General features: G+C 36.1%; 1 protein-coding gene across 1 annotated transcript in view; it reads right to left on the bottom strand.

The window, feature by feature from the left end:
* Positions 1 to 21,468, bottom strand: part of Oatp74D (Organic anion transporting polypeptide 74D) — a 77,139-nt gene extending 55,671 nt beyond the window's left edge. The window contains exons 1-2 of the mRNA XM_089649990.1: positions 21,334 to 21,468; positions 12,430 to 13,153 (exon numbers count right to left, since the gene is read on the bottom strand). Of these exons, the coding sequence (XP_089506116.1) occupies positions 12,430 to 13,141 (712 nt within the window). The 5' untranslated portion in view covers positions 13,142 to 13,153; positions 21,334 to 21,468. The remainder of the gene's footprint in view (positions 1 to 12,429; positions 13,154 to 21,333) is intronic.
* Between the last annotated feature and the right edge of the window lie 203 nt (positions 21,469 to 21,671).

Raw genomic sequence — 21,671 nt, 5'->3', positions numbered from 1 at the left:
AATTTACCATTGGTTTTAATCAGTGGCGCTTCGTGACTTTTGAGAGTGATAAATTTGAAAATTCCACATTATTGATTTTTTTATGTGAAACCGCAAAAGAGTCCCGACTACTCCCAACCGTCTGGAGCCATTAAGACTATGGCATCCCCAATTGGGGTAAGTTGTGAGGCTAAAGGTACAGGATAGGGTAATGATATGGGGAAGAGGAAGGTAGGGAATTACCTGCTATTCAGATCTGGTCACCAAAGACGGCCAAAGCCATTTCTAGCAACGTTTCAATTCTGGATGGTAGTCTTACACAAGGGTGATACTGAGAGTATCTTCCACTCTGGAACGTGCCGCAAATATACTATATATTATTTTATATGAGTAAGTTGTGAAATAACACAAATTAATCAAATAAAATTGACTTGCGCACGCCGGGATTTGAACCCGCGACCTCCGGCTTGCGAGTCGAGAGCCTTACCCATCGACCACGGAGGTACGGATGAGTAAAATGTATCAACCTTCAATGACAAAGACGCGATGTTTATTCGATTTACTTTATTTGTTGCAAACTCACATGACGGTAGATTCATAATAAGGCGAAGCTTAATGCCAAAGCTCTATTTTTGATTAATAAATTTGTGTACATTATGAATCCAAAAAATATGCTTTAGATAAATTGAAGGTTTTCCTATCGCTTCGCTTGAGTAGAATACAAATAAATATATAAATTATTCAATAAAAAATATAAATGCAAACTACTAAAATAAATATGTTTTCAATAGAAATGTATGAACGCATAAAGGAAAAACTTTAAAAAATACAGTATTATAGCTAAGATTATCTGTGACAGTTTCTCTTGATTAACTGTTTTGCTTACTTATAAAATTATTTACAAAATAAATAAAAACCAGTTTTGTGCTTGAAATCTAACGTTTCTAGACTCCGTTTGTCAAGCGATTTTAATGCCTATTACCTACGACATAAGGTATACCAAGAATATACACATTTTTGGCTTGCAGCTTCCTCTTAAGTGGATGTGTGTGTGAACGCAGTCAACTCCGTTCACATTCGAAAATTTGAATTATTCTATAAGGCCACCGAAGTTGATTCGTTTGTTTTATTTATTTATTTATATGATGGTAGATTCTTAATACCTTTCTTGATATTTATGTCAACGAAATTGACTCCATTCACGTAAGAAAAATCGAGACCTTTTAAAACGTATGTCAGTCTCCGATGTTTATTCGTTTTACAGTTTTAATGATGGTATAGGTATTCATAATACCTATATTGCTATAAATGTGAACGATATTGACTACATATTCGTAGTAAGCATTTACTTTGTGGCTCGTCATAATTTACAATAAAAGATATAAATTTGTTTTAGACCAAACGCTAGTATATTGAATAACCAAATTAATTTATCGTTTAGTCCCATTCTAGATATATTTCCAGTAAACCGCTCTGTTATTGCCAGAATTCCCGCAATTACCCGTCCCCCTTTGTTAACCTCCCACTCAAACACCTAAATTATATTTTTTGTTTAATATCTGTCAATATTTTGTATCATAGGTTAGTTTTAATATTCTCCTGACGAAGGAAGGGTGCTTCCGAAACCGGTAGAGTGCAATTAAAATTAAAGTGGTCTAAAACAAATTTAAATCTTTTATTGTAAGATATTGACTACGTTCATTTCGTAAAAAATCAAGATCTTTGGGTATTGATTCGTTTTGTTTGTTACGTGACGATATATATATTCTATCTCCTATATATACGAGCGAGGGAGGGTCACCTTTGTGCAGTATTCGCACTCGCTCCCAAGGTGCAATCTTATCTCTGTTATCCGTAATCTGGTACCAGTCAATCATTCTCCAAAATAGATATAGCCTGCATTATGCACTTTACTGTGCCTACCTCAACAATATTAATATTATCTTACAATTTAGATTATTTTACAATCTGAACGCGAGCCAAGGAAAAAATATTAACCTACAAATTAAAAGTATTTTAAAATTAAATCAATTTCAGTCAACAACATATTATTTTTTCCCTCGTTGGGAAATTCGATAACCGGATTAAACGGGTGTCAAAACATAACATGATAAAAGAATATCAAATTATTATAAGCAATAATGATTAGCATGAAACACAAATATAAAATAAAAATTTCCGAGAGAATTAATTTTAAAGGGGCTAATAATTATTGCTTTTAACGCAAAACATTTCAATTATCTCAACCAAACGTATGTTGAAAAATTTTCGTCAAACAAATGGTTGAGTATTGGAGAGTTGAGCGCAGAAACAGAAGGATTTATGCTTGCCATTCAGGATAGAGTCATTAATGTTAAAAATTATAGGAAACATATAATCAAATATACAAATCAAATTGATGATTTATGTAGAAAATGTTTGGCTTTTCCGGAAACTATAGAACATATTATATCGGGATGTTCTGTATTAGCACTGTCTGAGTATGCATTTAGGCACAATCAAGTTTTAAAAATAATTCACCAAAGTTTGATAATTAAACATAACTTGATTGAATGCCGTAATATAATAACATATTATGAATACAAACCAAATTCATTTTTAGAAAATGAATTTTATAAAATATATTATGATAAAACTATACTAACAGACCGAACGATTAGTCATAATAGACCCGATATTGTTTTACATGACAAAATTTAAAAAATAACTTCCTGTAATATTCAAAAATCTGTTTCTGAAAAAATTAGAAAATACACAGATTTAGGAAATGAAATTAAAAGAATTTGGCATTCTTAGACTATAAAAATATTACCACTTGTTATTTCGGTTATTGGCTTTATACCTAGCTCTCTCATTCAAAATTTAGGCGTATTAGATCTGTCAAAGAATTTATACATAAAAATGCAAAAATTAGTCATTTTAAATACACGTAGGATTATGAAAGATTTTTTTAAATATTTATATTGAGGGATCAGTAGAATTTATAGGTCCAATTAGAAGTTCTACCGAGCCGAACCCTCTGATATGAAAATATCTGGAGTCGGTGAATTATTTTCCCATTTGATCTCTGGTGAGTTGACGTGTTGTTCTTGTATTGTTTTGTATTTATTTTTCTTATATAATGCACTTGCATAATGTGAATTGACTAGATTCAGGGCTTCCCAAAATTTTTTCAACTGTGACGCCCTTGGGAAGTTGCCATATTTTTGAGACGCCCCCAAAAAAAATTGTTATCCTTTGTGCTTTGCATAAAATTGTCTTGTAAACATGTTTACCTTTAGTAAAAATAAAATAAATTAATATGTTAGGTTTGTTGTTTACTTGTTACTTCTTTAGTTTTTTCTTATTTTCTGTTTCGTCAAATAGACAGGTAATTCAATGCTTTTTGCAAAAGCGAGATTAGCAGACCACAATGGAGTCGTGAAACTAACTCTGATGTATGGCAGTGAGGCTTGAAACTAGCAGAGTAAGCTAGAGTAAGGATGAAAGTAGTGCAGTAAAAATGAAATCCTTGAGGCTTATAATAATAATATTTGGCTTATTTATATAGCGCCGTTTTCGTGAGAAATCACCTCAAGGGCGCTGTACAAATATATTTCTTAAATAGTTAACACTAGAGCTACTGCCTTAAAACTAGTGACTTACGTCTGAGACTTATATCTAGAGACTTACGACTAAGGCCTATAACTACTATCTTAATAAAATATATATTTACATATGTAGAAACTGATAACTAAAATTAACATTAACAATCTAATTTTACAAGCGCCAGAAGAAGGAGGAAGTTCTATTATATTAGGGTGTTTATAAAATTAGTTTTTATGGTAAAACTGCGATACTATTAATAGTTCAGAGTACATGGGGTTCTCCAACAGATGTTGTTAGTGTAAAATCCTTCGTAAGGATTCTCGAAACAGAGAGTTTCTATGAACATAAGACAACGGACATGGTGGTCCAATTCACTCGTCACCATTTTAAGATAAAATCTAATAAGAAAACACGTGCTTGTTGTTAAAAGGGTGTTTTATTTTATCAAGAATCATTCACAACAAACTGGCGCAGCCGGTAGGATAATATGCCCGTTCGTATTATTAATGTGGAGACCCGAAAATAATTCAAGGCCCCATGTAAGTGTAATGAATAAGATTAAAAAAGGGAAGCTTAAAAGTTTGGACATAATGGCCGGACAATAGCATAGATATTGTATTGTTGTATACAGCTAGTTTTAGTCGGGTAAATGCAATGCTGTACTTATATACTAATGTATACCTGCAGTGCGTCTAGAAGCAAACTTAAATATTGCTTATTGCATACACGGTGCAAACACGTGTCCACGGAAAAAAATAGCTGATTTATTAAAATACAAATTATTGCTAATCCGTATAAAAACGGGACTGCAGGCCCACCTGATAAACTTTTAGTAAATTCGTAATAATATCGGAACACAAGTCCATGCACCAGCCTTTGTCTTAACAATATATAATGACAAAATGCGAAAAAGTTTTTTATGAACACGTGTTCCAAATTTGTGACAAAACATTGATATTTTACGAAAAGTTTACCAGGATACCTATCAATTCATTCGTTAATGGCCTGCAATCCCATTTTTAACAGAGTTACGAATAATTTTAAAAGATTCTAAATTAGCAATATTTTTTATCAGCATGTTTTCGATATTTGCGGGCAGAATTCATCGATTTATATTGTTTGATCACTCTGGAACGTGCCGCAAATGTACTACATATTATTTTTAATGAGTAATTTGTTAAATAAGAAATTAATCAAATAAAATTTACTTGCTCACGTCGGGATTCGAACCCGAACTCCAGCTTGCTAGTCGAGAGCCTTTACCCTCGACCACGGAGCCCGTCAAATTTTAAAATAAAAATTTCTAAAAGTATAAATGTTAATCTGAAACCTTATCGGTCCTATATGCGTTTCTAGATTGTATTAAATGTAAACAAAAGTTTGATGCAGAGATCTGAGACGCATTTCTACAGAAGCACATAAATAAAGATAAGATTATGACAATCTACAATCCTAGGTCTACCCTTGTACCTACCCCCGGTCTGGCACGTCATCCCCGGCACCTACCCCAAGACTGGCACGTAGCACCTTCCCCTAGCACTATTCACTAGGCCCCCTAGGGCCTAGGGCACAGTACCTTCCCATATACCATATACCGCCAGACCCTTTTATTATTATTATTGTATTATCTCACTATTCTTTGCCTTGAGAGACGCGTGGTGCCGCCGCTCCGAAGTGTACGTGTGGAAGAAACTATTTTTTCTGGCTTTTAACCACCTTTTTATCCCGAAGGATTCTTTTGGGTATTTATATCTTGTGTTGACCTGATGATGAAGTACAACGATCCACTGTGTTCAAACCAGATACTATTGTATGTACATATATTATACATTGATACCCGCGGATGTAAGTTATTTATACTTAACCGTTTGGGTGCCAATCGTCGATTCGTGTTTTAGCGAAGATTGCCGATCGTCGATTTCCGTCGATTGCGTCAGTCGTGTTCTGATTCGCGCGTACGTCTGTACGTAAAATTCTCATTTTTTTCGAATCGCCTGGACTTTGGGATCCTCCTCCGCGTGATTCTAAACCAATATTCTTTAATAAAACACCGAAAAAATCATCGAAATCCTTGAAAATTCAAAGAATTTATGGGGTTTTAAAAAAATATATAGTTTCATAAAAAATAATGTTTTTTTGGTGGCATTTTACAAGCAACTGTTTGAATTTTTTTGGCACTCAAACGGTTAAGATTAATAAAATCATAACCTTATCATTAACAACAGTTAATCATTAAGGCGATGCACTACGTGGTAATGCAAAATCATGTGTTTTTGGTTTGAAAATTTGGTCGCCTAGAAATGTTTCAGATGCTTTAATTAAATACTGCGAGTAGAGTACATCTTGGCCTTTGAAATAATCGAGTATTTTTTAGACAAGTCTTTTTATAAGCCCAGAAAAAAATAATGTATAAGGCCTATGAAAACTGCTTTAAAGTTCAAAATCTCCTACTTACGAACCCATTTTCGGTTATGATTTTATTTTATAATGTGGGAAATTAAGTTATTTATAAAATGGTCGAAAAAAATTAAATATTTATGCCTGAACATCAAAATTTAAACAAAACAATAACTTTGTTTGTAACCACGATTTACTTATTTTAATTTTATTAATACCGACAGGTCTCGCTTGACACAAGCATCTTCAGGGTATAAAATTATACTGATTAAATATAATAATTTTATACTCTCAAGATGCTTGTGTTAAGCGAAACCGGTGGGTATTAACAAAATTTAAATAAATAAATCGTGGTTACAAACAAAGTTATTGCTTTATTTCAATATGTCAATTAATATGTCAAACCACAAAGTGACTGCTTTCTACCAAAATATAAAAAAATAAATTAAAAAAAGTATTTATAAAAAATTATAAACAGTTTTTCAACTATAAAACTGGCGGTAAATACCAGTTTATTTTGCGATGAATTGACAACTTAACGAGTTATTCTTTTAGTAATACGTTTATCAGAATTAATTAAAATAAACACCGCGGAAAGATCAATCAATGTTCTAGGCCTACTAGGGTAAATTCGATATTTTTGTACACTTCTTCATATAACATCGTTAAGGTTAAACGCAACGCTCGTTGTATTCTACGTGTTCACAGATGGCGTTAATTAATTAATTTTGTTTAAATACGCTTTTGCAAGGTATTGCTTTACAATATTAAGACAAATCATTTGTTTGCGCCCGTATATACGCAATATGAATATGAATCAATAGTTTTGTTCGTTTAAAGACTTAATTCTTTCGAGAAAGGCACACAAATACAATATTTTACCGATGATTCAATCCAATATTGTATTTGTATGCCTTTCTCGATAGAATTGAGTTTTTATATGGACAAAACTATTTATTCATATTCATATTGCGTATATGAGGGCGCAAACAAATAATTTGTCTTAATACTGTAAAGCAATACCTTGCAAAAGCGTATTTAAACAAAATTAATTAATTAACGCCATCTGTGAACACGTAGAATACAACGAGCGTTGCGTTTAACCTTAAGATTCTTACTTTTTTCAAGAATATTCGATAGGGTAAATTCGACCGTAGGTCCCTCTAATACTCCGGGGCCGTATGTGTTGTAAAACCATGTATGATGTGAGAAATTCGGAGATTCACAACGAATGCAAGGCTGATGTAAACGTAATGAATAAGATTAGGAATGGAACGTTTAGATGGTTTAGACATGTTGAGTGAAAGAGTGTAGGTATATAATAATATATTATGACATGAATGGTAGAGGAAGTCGGGGACGCCCGAGGAAGAAATAGCACGATCATGTGAACCAAATACTTGAGTCGAGCCATGAGAACGGGTCGCTTCTACGATTCGTTCTTAAGTTCAACAGCTCGGCTATGGAACGAACTGCCGACCTCTGTGTTTCCTCCCTCCTACAACATGGGACTCTTCAAGACCCATGTTCACTCCTTCCTCTCCACAAAAAGACCCTCCACACAGCATCCCCAAAGATGACATAGGCCCTGAGGGAAATTATTTTCTTCAGGGGCTCCTGTGTGGAGTTAATATAAAAAAATTAAAAAAACGGTTGGTGTCTTGTACACTAAAAATATAAATTTTCCGGAAGATAACAAAATTTTCATAAACGAACAATTAACACAACTAAATAAACACCTCCTGTTTCTGGCAAAATCCACAAGACTCGGCTACAAATTCATCTGGGCGAAAAACGGTAACGTTATGATGAGAAAAGATGAAACAGCTCCAATCATCCATATAAGGCAGCCGAATGACATTCCTTCAGAATAAAGGACTATCTAACATCTAGCACGTGAAAATAACTTATATCTAACAAAATGTCGGATGAAAATTTTTTGTATGAAAATTATATTTGTAAAAACACAAGTGAACTAAATAATCACTTTAAAGACGTTAACTTTTCAATTCTTAATATGAATATTAGAAGCTTAAGAAGGCACTTTGATGAACTTTGTATTCTTCTCGATAGTCTTGATTTTTCTCCTGGTATTGTAATTTTAACAGAAACGCAAATGAAAGAAGTAATTCCCTATAACTTGCCAGGATATATAACTATTTCATCCGAATGTTAACATACTGGTCACGATGGAATCACTTTATTTATAAAAAATTGTCTTAAAAAACCTGCCTTCGAAATTCTAGACTTTAAAACAGCTAACGCAATCAAATTAACATTTACCCATAGTAATTGTACTTATTTGCTATTAGCTATCTATAGATCACCTTCCTTAAATGAATCTCTATTCAATAATGAACTTAATTCACTTATAAAAATGACTAACAGAAATAACTTTAACTTTGCAATATTAACTGGTGATATTAATGTAAACATTAATGAAAACAACAAAAGAACAAAATGTATAAATGAATACTTAGATTGTTTGTCATATGCAGGATATCAATCATACATAAACTCACCAACAAGAGAAAATCTAAATAATTCCACGACTCTAGATCACATATTTATCAAAACACACAAACACGTTATAACTAAATCTTCAACTCTAAAAACAAACATTACTGACCACTACCCAACATTCTACGGACACAACATCTTAACCACAAATTCAAAAGAATACTCTAACACTGTTGAAATAAATGAAATTAATTACATCACATTAAACAATTTACTTCATTCAGAAAAATGGGACAACATACTATCAATAGCTAACCCAAATTCAGCATTAGAATTATTTTATAAAACTCTAGAAGCTTATATTTCGAAAAGTACAAATAAAATTGTCATCGCTAAGAGAAATTATAAAAAAATTAAGCCTTGGATCACTGTAGGACTAATAGTCTCTATTAAACAAAGAGATAAATTATACAAAGAGATGTTAAATTATCAAAAAGCCTGTCAAAAAAATAACACAAGAATTATGCCTTTTATGAAAACGAAATATTTAATGTATAGAAATTTACTAAATAGGTTAATAAGAAATTGCAAAAAGAAGTATTATTGTGAACAAATTGATAGTGCAAAAAATGATACCAAAAAAACGTGGAATATTATTAACGAAATCACGAACAAAAAAAAAAGTATCAACCGATGTCAATGAGATTATAATAAATGAAAATATTATAACTGACAAATCGACTATTGCAGAAAACTTTAACAACTTTTTTACAAATGTAGTAGATCAAGTACTTGAATCTTCTAGTAAAATTGATAATACAATACCCGTAGACTCATATTTACACTTAGACTCAACTAACGATTCAATTAAATCCTTAGAATATTTTTCACCCATCTCACAACAGATGAAATTGATAAACACATTGACGGTCTAAAATCAACAAATTCTACAAGAATTGATGGTTTATCAGGTAACACACTAAAAAAATAAAACATTACATTTTAACTCCATTGCTACATATTTTTAATATATTCTTAAAAGAGGGACATTTTCCCGAACAATTAAAAACCTCTATCATAATACCAATTCACAAATCAGGAGAAACGCACATATTAGACAACTACAGACCTATTTCCTTGGTCTCAAACCTCTCAAAAATATTTGAAAAATGTATCAAAAATAGAATAAGGAATTACCTAGAACAAAACAAAATTCTGTCCCAAAATCAATATGGCTTCAGAACAAAACTAAGCACTGAAGATGCAATATTCGATCTGACTAAAAAATTATACACATCTGTTGATCAAAATAAAAAGAGTTTAGCTATATTCCCAGACTTAAGAAAAGCTTTTGATACGGTAAATCACAATCTACTTATAAAAAAATGAATCAAATAAGTTTAAAAAAATGATACACTAAAAATTCTTACTAGCTATCTCAAAGACAGAAAACAAAAAACAAAAATAGGGGATTTTTATAGTACTGAAAGAGGAATAAAAAATGGAGTACCACAGGGAACTGTGCTTGGCCCAATTGTCTTTCTAATATACATAAACGATTTATGTGACGTTATAATCCCTGGTAAAATTGTATCTTACGCAGATGATACAGTAATAATAGTGAATCGAAAATCCTGGCCTGAAACTTTTTTGAAGGCAACAAAATGTATTACATATGTCTCATCATGGCTAAAAAGTAATAGACTCTTCTTAAACTATAATAAAACATTTTACCTAACCTTTTCTAAAAATAGTAAAAATAAACCCCCTAATAACCTTAAAATTCGAATACATAACGTTAACTGTAATCAAGAAATATGCTCATCTTGCTTTGAACTCCGAAAAGTTGAAAAGATTAAATATTTAGGTATTGTTATTGATACAAAATTAAATTGGCAGTCACAAATTAATAATACCGTCTGTAAATTAAGATATCTTACATACACATTTTACAGACTAAAAGAAGTGCTCAATGTTGAAAAACTGAAAATTATTTATTTTTCTTTGGTGCAATCTTCACTTATATACGGAATAATAGGATGGGGCGGTGCGCTTAATGCACATATCAAACCTTTACAAATAATTCAAAATTATATCATCAAAGTTATGTTTAGTCGGAAAAGAACATTTTCAACGGATGAGTTATACAAAGAATCTAAACTATTCTGTCTCCGTAAACTATTTATTTTGCAAACTATGAAATACATCTTTAAAAACAAAAATAAATTCGAAATAAATGAAAATAGAACCAACATTAGAAATAATAATGTATTTTATACCCCCCAAACGAACACAAAACAAATGCAAACACACTGCAGTTTCATTGGACCTCGTACTTTCAATCTTTTACCGAAAAATATTCAAGTGATAACTAAACTTCTTCAATATTTAAAAGAATTAAAATTATGGCTTTTCGATACAGCAGTTGAAACTTTTTTTATTTAATTTGTATCAATTTATGTTTCTCATAAAATATTCATCATATATTACACTAAACACTTATAACTTCACTATACACTATTATAAACACTTTTTATACAAAACGCTTATACAAAATGTAATCTTGTTTTTATTTTATATGCCCACAATTTGTTTATTTCTAGGTACAATAAAATAATAACTTAAATATATTACCCACGCACAGGCTGCGCCTTAGTGGGTTCCCATTATTCTTATTGATTTATATAATATTGTATGTAATTAATGTCAAAATTGGGAAAAATAAAGGAATTAAAAAAATAATAATAATAATAATAAATGTCAAGAGTCAGAATAACAGAATGCAATGAAACGATGTGTGAATTTGAATGAAGCGGGGAGTTTGACGGTCTGTCCTCTCTGTATACTCCTGCAGTAAAATTGCGTGATGGTTAGTTACTTTATTATCATGGAGTGTACCTACTGTGCCTTTCTCACTCCCACTGGGGTGGTGTATCAGGACGTACCCGACAAACTTTGACCAGTGATTCCTGAGTTTATTTGAAGTAAAATATGTACATAGCATTTTGGTCTCCTATGACTTTTTCACCGACAAACAAAACAGCAGATCAGTTAGGCTAGGAGCGGGAGGTTGGGCGGTTACTTGGCTGAGTGATAGATTTTTTTGTAGAGTTTGAAAAAAAAAAGCAAACAAAAAAATCATAATTTTCCTTCTTCTTCTCAAAGGTTAAATGGCGCGGGCAGTATTCATAACTCTACACCTCTAAAAACCTTACTGCCATTAACAGGTAAATAAGAGACGATAGAAGTTCATATCATAATATAATATGTGCGGGTATGTTAGTAGGGCGGGGAACGAATACTCGGCAGTCTACAGTCGGTCGGGAGAATGAAGGGGTCTAGCGTCTAGACAGGCTATCTGGGGATCATCGATAATTTCACATAGCCTACGTATTACATTACAGTATAATATATATAAGTGTAAGATGACCCGAACTGTGACCGGTCAACATAATGATTAGTTTGTCCTGAGGACAACACGGAATATATTAGTGCGGGCTGAAGCAAGAAGGAACGTGGTGCAGTGAGGTGCGGTGGCGGCAGACGCATCAATATTCTATCATGACACAGCGGTAAACAAACTCCTATAGGAATGTTGCTCTCAATATTTAGGTATACCCACACAGCGTTTCTGCATGCATAATAAGTGGCTATGATCATATTAGCTCGGAGATTAACACGACCTACGATGTCCCCTGATGCAGCAGAATTCGTAATAGGATAGGAAACACGAGATAAGAAATAAAATCAACCTTTGCCCTTAACCCGACCTTGCAGATATACATAGCAGCTAAAGATAAGATCCTTCTTACAATCGACGAAAGATCTCTTGGCAAATATAAATGTTCTCTCATCTCTCTCTGACTTATCACGACAGGAAATACAAAGAAACTTGCTGGGGAACAGGACCGGGATGAATCCATCTTCTCCTTTTCGGCTTCGAGATGCAGACGACGGTAATATCAACATTTGAAATAGTCATCAAAAATAGTCTGTAGTACTTACCCATATAGAGCGGAGACTCCCTGCTGGCCACGTTGTCGTCTATGTAGGGAATGCCCAACGTGCAGATAGCGGTCTGCCCCACGCCCACAGCGAAAAGGCACGCGAAGAATATGGGCAACACGACGTCCGTCATGTGCTGGTGAGCGGCCTGCTCCTCCAACACGTGTGCCTCGCAGCCCGGGCCCGCGTTGGCCGCCCCGCACACGGCAGGCGCGGCGGCGGGTCCAGGAGCGCTTGAGTTGCCCCCGTGCAGCACGCGGCTGCTCTCCAGCAGGCGACCGCCCAGCATGAAGTGTGGCAGCGCGCAGCCCAGGCAGCCTATCGCGAACAGCACCATGCCGCACGCAATCCAGCGGGGCCGGTGGCCGCGCCCCGCGTAGTACGTCAACAGCAGCGCCGTGCAGATCTGGCCCACCTCCGTGGTGGCCAGCAGCGTGCCCGTTGTCTTGGACTTGATGCGGAACAACTTCTCGATGGTGGTGATGACGCTGACGAAGTAGGTGTAGAACATGCCCTGCAGAATCCAGCCCGACAAGAACACGACCATAAAGAAGTGGGTGGACTCGAAGATGCGCGCCCAGCGGGGCTGGCAGGAGCCCAGGCCGCAGTGCTCCTCGGGTAGGGAGCCCCCTCCCGCCATCAGGGCACCATCCTCGCCGGCCTCGGCTTCCACCACCTCTATCTTGCCGTTAGTCTTCATCTCTTTGCCCATGATTATCCAAATCTGCGAACAATCAAAAGGTACGATAAGTATTAAACCGGTTTGAATCACGAAAATATTCCCTAGCGCTAGCGTTGCATGAGCCCAGAGACCTTTGAATGGTGGCTTTATGTCCTTAAGATTATTTTTGGTCCGCGAAATGAACATTACGTTTTTGTAATCGATTCTTGTTAGATAAAAAACTATCGTCATTCTTTTAGATTAAAACCGAATAATATGACATGTTGTTTAGTTCTACATCAACACGCGAATGTTTATATGTATACGAGGAGTGTCCACAAACCGGTTGAAACTTTGAATCATTCTTAAAATGTAGGCCTTGACGTTTAGGCATAATGTTTTTCAAATCATATTTTATCTCCTTAAGGGTTATAAAAATACATAGGTAATACAATTTTTTTAAACAATATAATTAACAATTATTTAAGGTTGTATATATGTAGGTTGTTATCCTGGAGGTGGAAAGCTCGGCGAGCATTCGGATTGATAATGTTAAATACTTTGAGCTGTTTGCGATTTACTCTCTTTTCGGAAAAAGTAATGTTTAGTAAATTATTAGAATTTTTTAATTATTACAATAATTACATTTTATATAATATTAAAGGAAGTTGCACAGATAGATGGAAATTAAAATATTATTAAATAGGATTATTGAAAGGGGAACTTAAATTAACTTTTTCTTAGCCAGTAGGAATGTTAAATTTATTGATTTCGCTGTTGGGAATAATATTTATGAGATAAAGAAACAAACGAAAATTAGGGTTGTCCAAATATACACAAAACAACCATATATCACACACATACTACATGAAAAAGACACGATCACATTTGTATGCAATTCACCCTTAAAAAGTTGGCTGTTCGGTACATTTTGGTCAGCTGCAAAAATGTGAGGTAAACAATACTGCAAAGGACCGTGAATTAATGAGGATGGTGGACCTTTCCGATGACCAAAATAATATCATTCCCAAGTTAAGTTGCTAACTCTGCATCACAGTTCATCAGCGTTTGGGAAAAATCTCGTGACCCCTCCAACGACTTGTCTCCGAAGAGGATAGGATGATAGATTAGCGATATTTGGATATCAGCAAAGATTGGGAAGAAGTAACAACAAAAAAACATTATATGCAAGAAATTTCGTTCTGGGTTTTTTGGGTTAGGGTATGTGGCCAACCCTACAATTGTTGTTCTTGAAGCGATCGCTAAATCTAATTCGCGTGAAGGTTAAGGAGTCATTGCACCAAGACTCGGCGCAAGTGAAGTAATATAATTTCAAAACCCCAACAAGGCGGCCTTCGGTTTTTTACTCAAGAGTGACTGGGACTGGTCTGTCGCGGGTCCCAGCAGCGGCGACTACCAGAGGAACCTCTCTCCGTGTTATTATGCCAAATGAATATGTGCCACTAGTCACTAAATAACAACCGACAAAATTACATAAAAACTGGAAACACACGGGTTCTGGTTTTAAACAAACAATGGTGATGAAGATATCACAAATCTTCACTAAGACATAAATCTTATACAAACTGTAATCTACCAAGAATCACGCAGATCCTTAGCAGCAGCTTCATAAATAACCACGAAGCTGCAGACATCACACAATTTATGAAGTCACCTCGTAAAGATCCCGCGAGGAATCCTTCTAGCTATCGTGATTCAAGGAGTTTAATTATTCTATTTGGGAGTATAAAATCAACAAAACTCGACGAAAGTGTTTTGATATCATGACGTTTGATAATAACAATAAGAGTGCGTGTTATAGCGGTAAATCGTCCGAGAGTAAACGTCAATGTAGGTCAACTCGGATTGATTGGGAACATCACTTCTCATTGACAGCAACTTTGCTGAGCAAGCACTGGTCCAGCTCGAGCAACTACTGCGGCTATAGGTCAGCATCTAGCATCTAGCAGCCGCAGCTCGCAGCCAGCAGCAGCTAGGCAAGTTACCACCACACTCACACATCAGAGCTCGGAGCGTGCGAAGATACTATCAATTCCCAAACTCTAGCGACTAGACAGAGCAGACTCTAATAGCTGTGGAGTAGGGTATGGTGTAAAGTGTAGAGAGAGCAATCGGAGCTGTTTTTACTTTCCATATGACCGGTGCCGGTGCTGGTGCCAGTGCCGCTGTGTGTGTGCCTACTGCCTACTTTACTCCGCTATGGGGTATTACCAAAGCGTCATTTCACTTTTCAACTAGCCGCGTATAAATAATCACGTCGTTTCACTTTTAAGCCATCATTCTACTACACAAAGCGCGAGTCATAGAAACTGCTTTATTCTTCCATCACTCATTGTTAATATGACCAAATGAAAGTAGTGACATTCCCACAACATTGGAACGAGTGCAGGCACTTCTCAGACAAACGAGTCGAGCCCCGAAAATCCTTTCGAGTCATTGCGCGAGTAATAATATCCAAATATTCTTGACATTGACCCAGTAAGTTTCTCGCTCCGATGCATTTTTCGGCAATAATCTTCAGTGCGATGCGAATGGGGGACCCGTTTTTGCCTGGAAGCGGATAATATATTGAATCTGAAAAAAATAAAAAGAAAGCGTCCACACGCTCACGCATACCGGCGCATTTCAAAACTAGAAATACTTAAATCCAATTAACACAAGCGAACTTCAACATGAGCGTTATCTGTGTGACCCACATGTATGAATGAATTCATAATGCAACCATTCCAAAACGCACTGCTCGCATGATGCAATAAATAGGCACGACTCTAACACAACTCTGTCTAATTGTGACCATTGCGCATTACAGCAATCTATTCGTTTACCAGATATAATATATTATCATTTAACGCGCTAATGTCTCTGGGAATCTGATCCTAGTCCTCCCCTAGCGATCTGCTGCAGTTTCCATTTTATCTTGCTGCCTTTCACCCCGCACATTCCTACCCCTATTCTCTCCCAATTTAAAGGCAAACAAACAAAATTGTGCAATAATGTCTGGGGTGCGGGCTGCAACAAAACATGTTTTGTTCAGCCCCTTTTATCATAGTGTAAAATGATACTACCTACTGTCAACGAATGGGCGTTAAAAGATAATACAATATCAAAAGCACTCAAGTCTGAGGTAAAATCGGGTTGTTCTTGGAGAAAAGGCTTGGTTAATATCAGACTAGCGAATAACTAGCCTATCGATATTAGATCACAAGTGCTCTGAAAGTTATTGTTTAGTCGCCGCGTAAAACGGTTTCATCAAAATTCGAATCACAGAAATGCCTTCTCTGAATAATACATTCATTCGGATTATTTATATATATATATTTGGGTTAATGTTAAAATTAACATTCTAATGCCGTGGGTTATCGGTTTCGTCACATACCGGCTATTGGCCAGCCATTGAGCATCACCGAGCTATGCACCTATAATAGGCAAAACGCACCGACTTTATTCTACGGCAAAACGTTATTTTATTACTTGCATGCATACGCATACATAAAAATTATAATATGCAAGAAATATACATAGAAAGAAGGAAGTCACGTGTCATTAAAATGGCACCATTCGCACGCTGTGGTTGAGTTTTTTATTCTAAATTTAACTTTATGAATTAGTAACAAAAACCGATCAATCGAATCTTTTTTAAAGACACCGGTTTTCTTGGAAGTCTGGATTGTTTTTAATCACGGTGGGCACATATTTTTTGCACTGCTTGCTTTTCAGACGACTTATTCCGTATTATTATAATAAGCACACGAGATAACCGAAAACTTGTGGTTGTGGTTTCCAGGTTAAAGATCCTTCCTGGTCTACACCAATTTTTGTGATTTAGAGAAACTCAAAAACGCCCACAAAACCAATATAATTGCCCATTAAAATAAACTAAATGAAACCAACACACCTCCCCTTGGGGTCAGTATCTTCCTAATTAACTCTGCGGCATTTTAACATTTCATATGTATTTTATTTATAAATAATCTCACTTTTGGGATGCTGTTTGGAGGGTCCTTTTTAAAGAAAGAAAAGAGAGGAACTTCTGGGAAGGTAAAAGGTATGATGGTTGGGTAGGAATCTAGGGATTAGTTTATCCAGGAGTGACGGACATGATTATATCTCTCCCACTGCGGCGCAAGGCGATAGGTCGAGAGGCCAGTTGGAGAGGTCAGAGGGTCGCCCCAAACCAGCCTATCCCGATCTGGCCGGCTTTGGGTGAATGACAATAAATGATTCCCGGTGCGGCGGTACCCAAACCCGCCTCCTAAATGTATATAAAATAAGTATTTACTATACAAATACCTACTGTTTAACTAAGTTAACTCCACAATGCCGAGACCCTGACCGATGTTATATTGTCTGCAACGATACTTTGATGTAAATTACAACAGACATTCTAAATATTATAGGTTATTGAAGTCACGACTGTTGCACGACCACGGGGAATTAAAAAAAAATCATTTGGTATGTTTTTACAATGACTGAGAATTGTGTTATTAGAAATTAGAAATGACACTTACAGAGATATATGTACTTATTTTAATCTGGAGAATAGTTAGGTTTTAGATTAGGTCCGCAAATGATGGTCGCCCTTAAGCGGGAGAGTCTGTCCGATGAATCGGCTGATTGCTTGGAACATTTCTGTTACTTCTTTAGCGCAGTCGGGCACTTGCTTCTTGATAACAATAATTGGCATCGAGGCGGACAAATGTCCTAATTGGAGCAATTAATATCACAATCTAACTACCACACGAATCTACCTACATACATAATATCACGGAGCAGGGTGATAATGGAATGTTATGCTGCGTATACATTTGCGAGCCGAAATGCTCGAATTATGGGAAAGGAACGAAGCAACCGCAAATGTATTGGCGCCATTAGATGATATTACACAGAGTGTGCGTTGCGCACTCTCACATTATCAGTTCACATTATCTGTACGCTCTCACATTATCAGTTCACACAATCTGTACGCTGTTCTATTGTTAATGGGGGTGATTCAGTGCCTTCCTAGAAATTAATGTAACCTGACATTTTCGTAATCCTCAAATATCAAGTTGCTCTTTGTGCTCGCTAAGAATCCTTGCTAAAATTTAAGCGTGCTAATTCAGTCGGTTAATCCTTGCTAGCCGCAGACGATCAAGTAGTTCCAGTGACACATCTGTCATTTACACATTTGACATTTACGTAAATAATTGCATTGCGCCGAAATCTACAAAAACTGCCTACTTTTGTAAACATGGAGCGATGAGGAATATAGATGTTATTAATTGTTAAAGGATAATATTAAATCTAAAATAATCTGGTAAGTATAAAGAGGATTATCCAAAGCGAGAACATACACACACAGAATTACATGAATAATTCACTAATAGCTCCATCAAAACAAATACCATTTACTGTTAGGTTCTTCACATACAGCTAGCATCATGCTGATTATGGGGGACTTTATAAAAAAAAATCATGAATTACAAAAATAAACAGCAGTCATCGACATTTTGAAACATCGTGATGAATTTGGTTTTGAGAAGAATCAAAATCATAGACGAAACTAATAATATTGACGTCAACTATGCTTACGACCTATTTTATATACGGATTATGTGCTAAGCTCGTCATACCAATCAAACGAGCATAAAAAGCAACTGATTATAAGGGCCCTAAATGATAAAAACATCAAACCGATTCAATCTTCAAATATCTGTGACATAGACAATTGGATAAAGAGATTCAATTAAATCTGCAAGACCATAATGTTTTTATGCACGCAGTAGGAACTGTGTTCTGTTGGCAGTTAACTATAAAGAATGCAAATGCCAATTCACAATCACAAACAAATTGCAGTTTGCATGCTGATAAATTGGTGCTTAGACTTAAACGTTCGTAATCACAAATCAGTTGTATTTAGAAATAATTTCTGCAAAGCAGACACAGACAACAAACGCGGGTAGGGGTAGAGTTATGTAGGCTCGGGGACAAAAGGCTGTAAAAATATAGGGGGTGTTTTGTAATGCAGTCACGTTTCTAACTTGAAAAACGATAAATTTCTTACAAGCTATCGTTCAAAAAGCTAGACTTTCATGTATGCCTTGTTGGTACACAATACACGTTCCTATACCTAAACATTGGCAACGAACAGCAAGCTTTCTTTTTCGAATGTCCTGAAAACCGAAAGGAGAATATCGGATGGCTCGGAATTTAATTATTTACAAAGAATATGCTAATATCGGTCTCATACGACGCAATGGAATGAAAGGGGACTCTGGGATGCTTTTCACTTATATTTTATTATCGTACCCTCGTCAGTATGCCTTGTTCATAACATTATTTATTTTTTAAACTCGTAAAAACAAACCAGTTCCATAAACCATCTAAGGACGAGAAATGATTTTTCAGCAGAGATAATATTGTATTAATCTCCATAAAAAATGACTAAACTTAAAGCGTGGGTGTCACGATTCGAATCGCAGATCAGACAAAACTTTCTTCGTCAAATAACGCGTATTTATTTAAAATATATATAATGAAAACCTGTTCCATGAGCCATATAAGGACCAAAGATGAATTCCCGGTAGAGATAATATTTTATTAATCTCGATTAAAAATGACTATGCGTGGGTGTTACAATTCCGTTAGACAAAAATCTGACAAAACTTTGTACAAGCTGTGCGAATTTCCGGAAGATTGGGAGTGCTGTCCACCGGCCGCTTTTTAATGAGAACTTGGCGTGATGACCCCAAAATATAAACAGCATTCGAATTGGCTCGAAACAATCATTATTATTATTAATTAGTATTAACTCGATTAGATATTGCTGTAACTCTTTAGCTGAATGATATGTAAACATCCCTAGCTGTTAGGCTAGGGTTCAAACAGTTTTTAATAATTATCAAAAGCAGATTTTAATTTTAAAAAGCAATCTATTAATTAAAAAAAGCTCTATGTAGACGTGCAAAAATGCTTTTACCAAATGAGTGCCTTGCCACCTTTGAAATGATTATTATTTATGCTCCTGAATTATTATTTGTTCGCAAGGCTTGCTTTGAAACAAAACTTTCTTCAATGTTTGAAGTATGATAAACTGATAAAATCGAAAAAAAGTAGGTTAAAAATCCTACTGATTCAATTTGAAGAATTACACATAATTATTTGGATATATTGAAGTATGTTTGAGGCAATCGAATACAACATATAAGTGGACAAGTGGGGCGTATATGTAGCGCGTGGTGTTAAGTTGTCGGTGAAAAGAAAAGCTCCCTTGGCAGTGGACAGACTAGATTGGAAGTTGGAAGCTAGGAGCAAGTGACATACATCACAGATATTTTTTGGCAGTTTCATTCGCCACTTTGTCTGGCTGCGTACACTTAATTCCCATTATGAATCATTCTTGAAGAGCCTAGGTCTTCGTCTACGTTCGCTTTTTGTAAGATAAGGAGACAGATTAATAAGTTGTTACAAATATATAAATATATGAGTATAGAATACACATATTCGTACGGTAATAAAGACAAAAGGTGATATTTTCCGCTATGGGAGAAGAGAGCTCAGAGAAATTGTTTAGCAGGTTTACCGTCGTACAACATAGATTCAGAATTCCTGGAGCAGCAGGTAATAAGACGATTAATGAAATTAATAGATTAGCACCTACCCAAGAAAATAGAGAATGTATGTTGGCTGTATGGGGGAGAGTTTGATGCAGTCAGGTGAGTAGCAGAAAGCGGAGGACCAAGAGTCCAGGGAACTGAGAACTGGGAACAACACCGGCGAATGAATGAAAACCCACGCACGGTTGCCGTATCGTAGTCTGTATTGTAGTGGGAATAGTGTGCGGCCAGCTAAAGCCCGTTGCCCACGTTATATGTACCCAGTGTTTAGAGTTTAGTATCCAAATAACACTGTCGGTATCGACATATAAACAATGACAAGACACCGCGCGGTACAGTTCGACAATCAGCAGTCACCTGAAATGACGATTTAATTCTATAGCCGCAGGAAAGTGAAGAGTGACCCCGTTGGTTGGTTAGACCAGATCGCTGCAGCGGTACAATTAGCTCCACAAGTGGGCCGCGCTCTTTTTAAATAACCAAAACCGCGGAGCTTCGAAAGAGAAAGTAGTCCCGGTAGCACTCGCGCGAAGATCGCCAAATGAGAACATAATATTGTAACGAATTAAAAAAACATCTTCGAGAAAAAAGTCCCTCGGGCGGGTGCGTTCAGGTACCGGCACATACCTCAGAGGTCCCGTGCTCCCTAGCGAGAAGCGAGAAGCGGAAGCGGTAGCGGATCGGGAGCGGGGCGGGCGGCTGCGGAATGGGGCGGCACGGACAGGACGGGCGGGCGCTGTGGCCGCTAAGACACCACTGACTGAGACTGACTCAACTGACTGCTCTGCTGTGGTGTTGTACTACGGCGCGGGCGGGATGGCGGGCGGGACGGGGCGCCCTCCCCCCACACACACCGTGGGACCGCCATTTACCTCAGCTTCTCCGAATTGCTGTCCAACCAGGGCGCGCACCTCCCCCCCACATATCCACGGAGAATCCTTTTTCATAACTAAATTTACACTAAC

This window comes from Hesperophylax consimilis, chromosome 3 (genome assembly GCF_061612785.1).
Source record: "Hesperophylax consimilis isolate HC1 chromosome 3, BYU_Hcon_1.0, whole genome shotgun sequence".
In the NCBI taxonomy this organism is placed as follows: domain Eukaryota; kingdom Metazoa; phylum Arthropoda; class Insecta; order Trichoptera; family Limnephilidae; genus Hesperophylax; species Hesperophylax consimilis.
The sequence above is the reverse complement of the archived record's forward strand: the minus strand, read 5'-3'. Positions and strand labels throughout refer to the sequence as shown.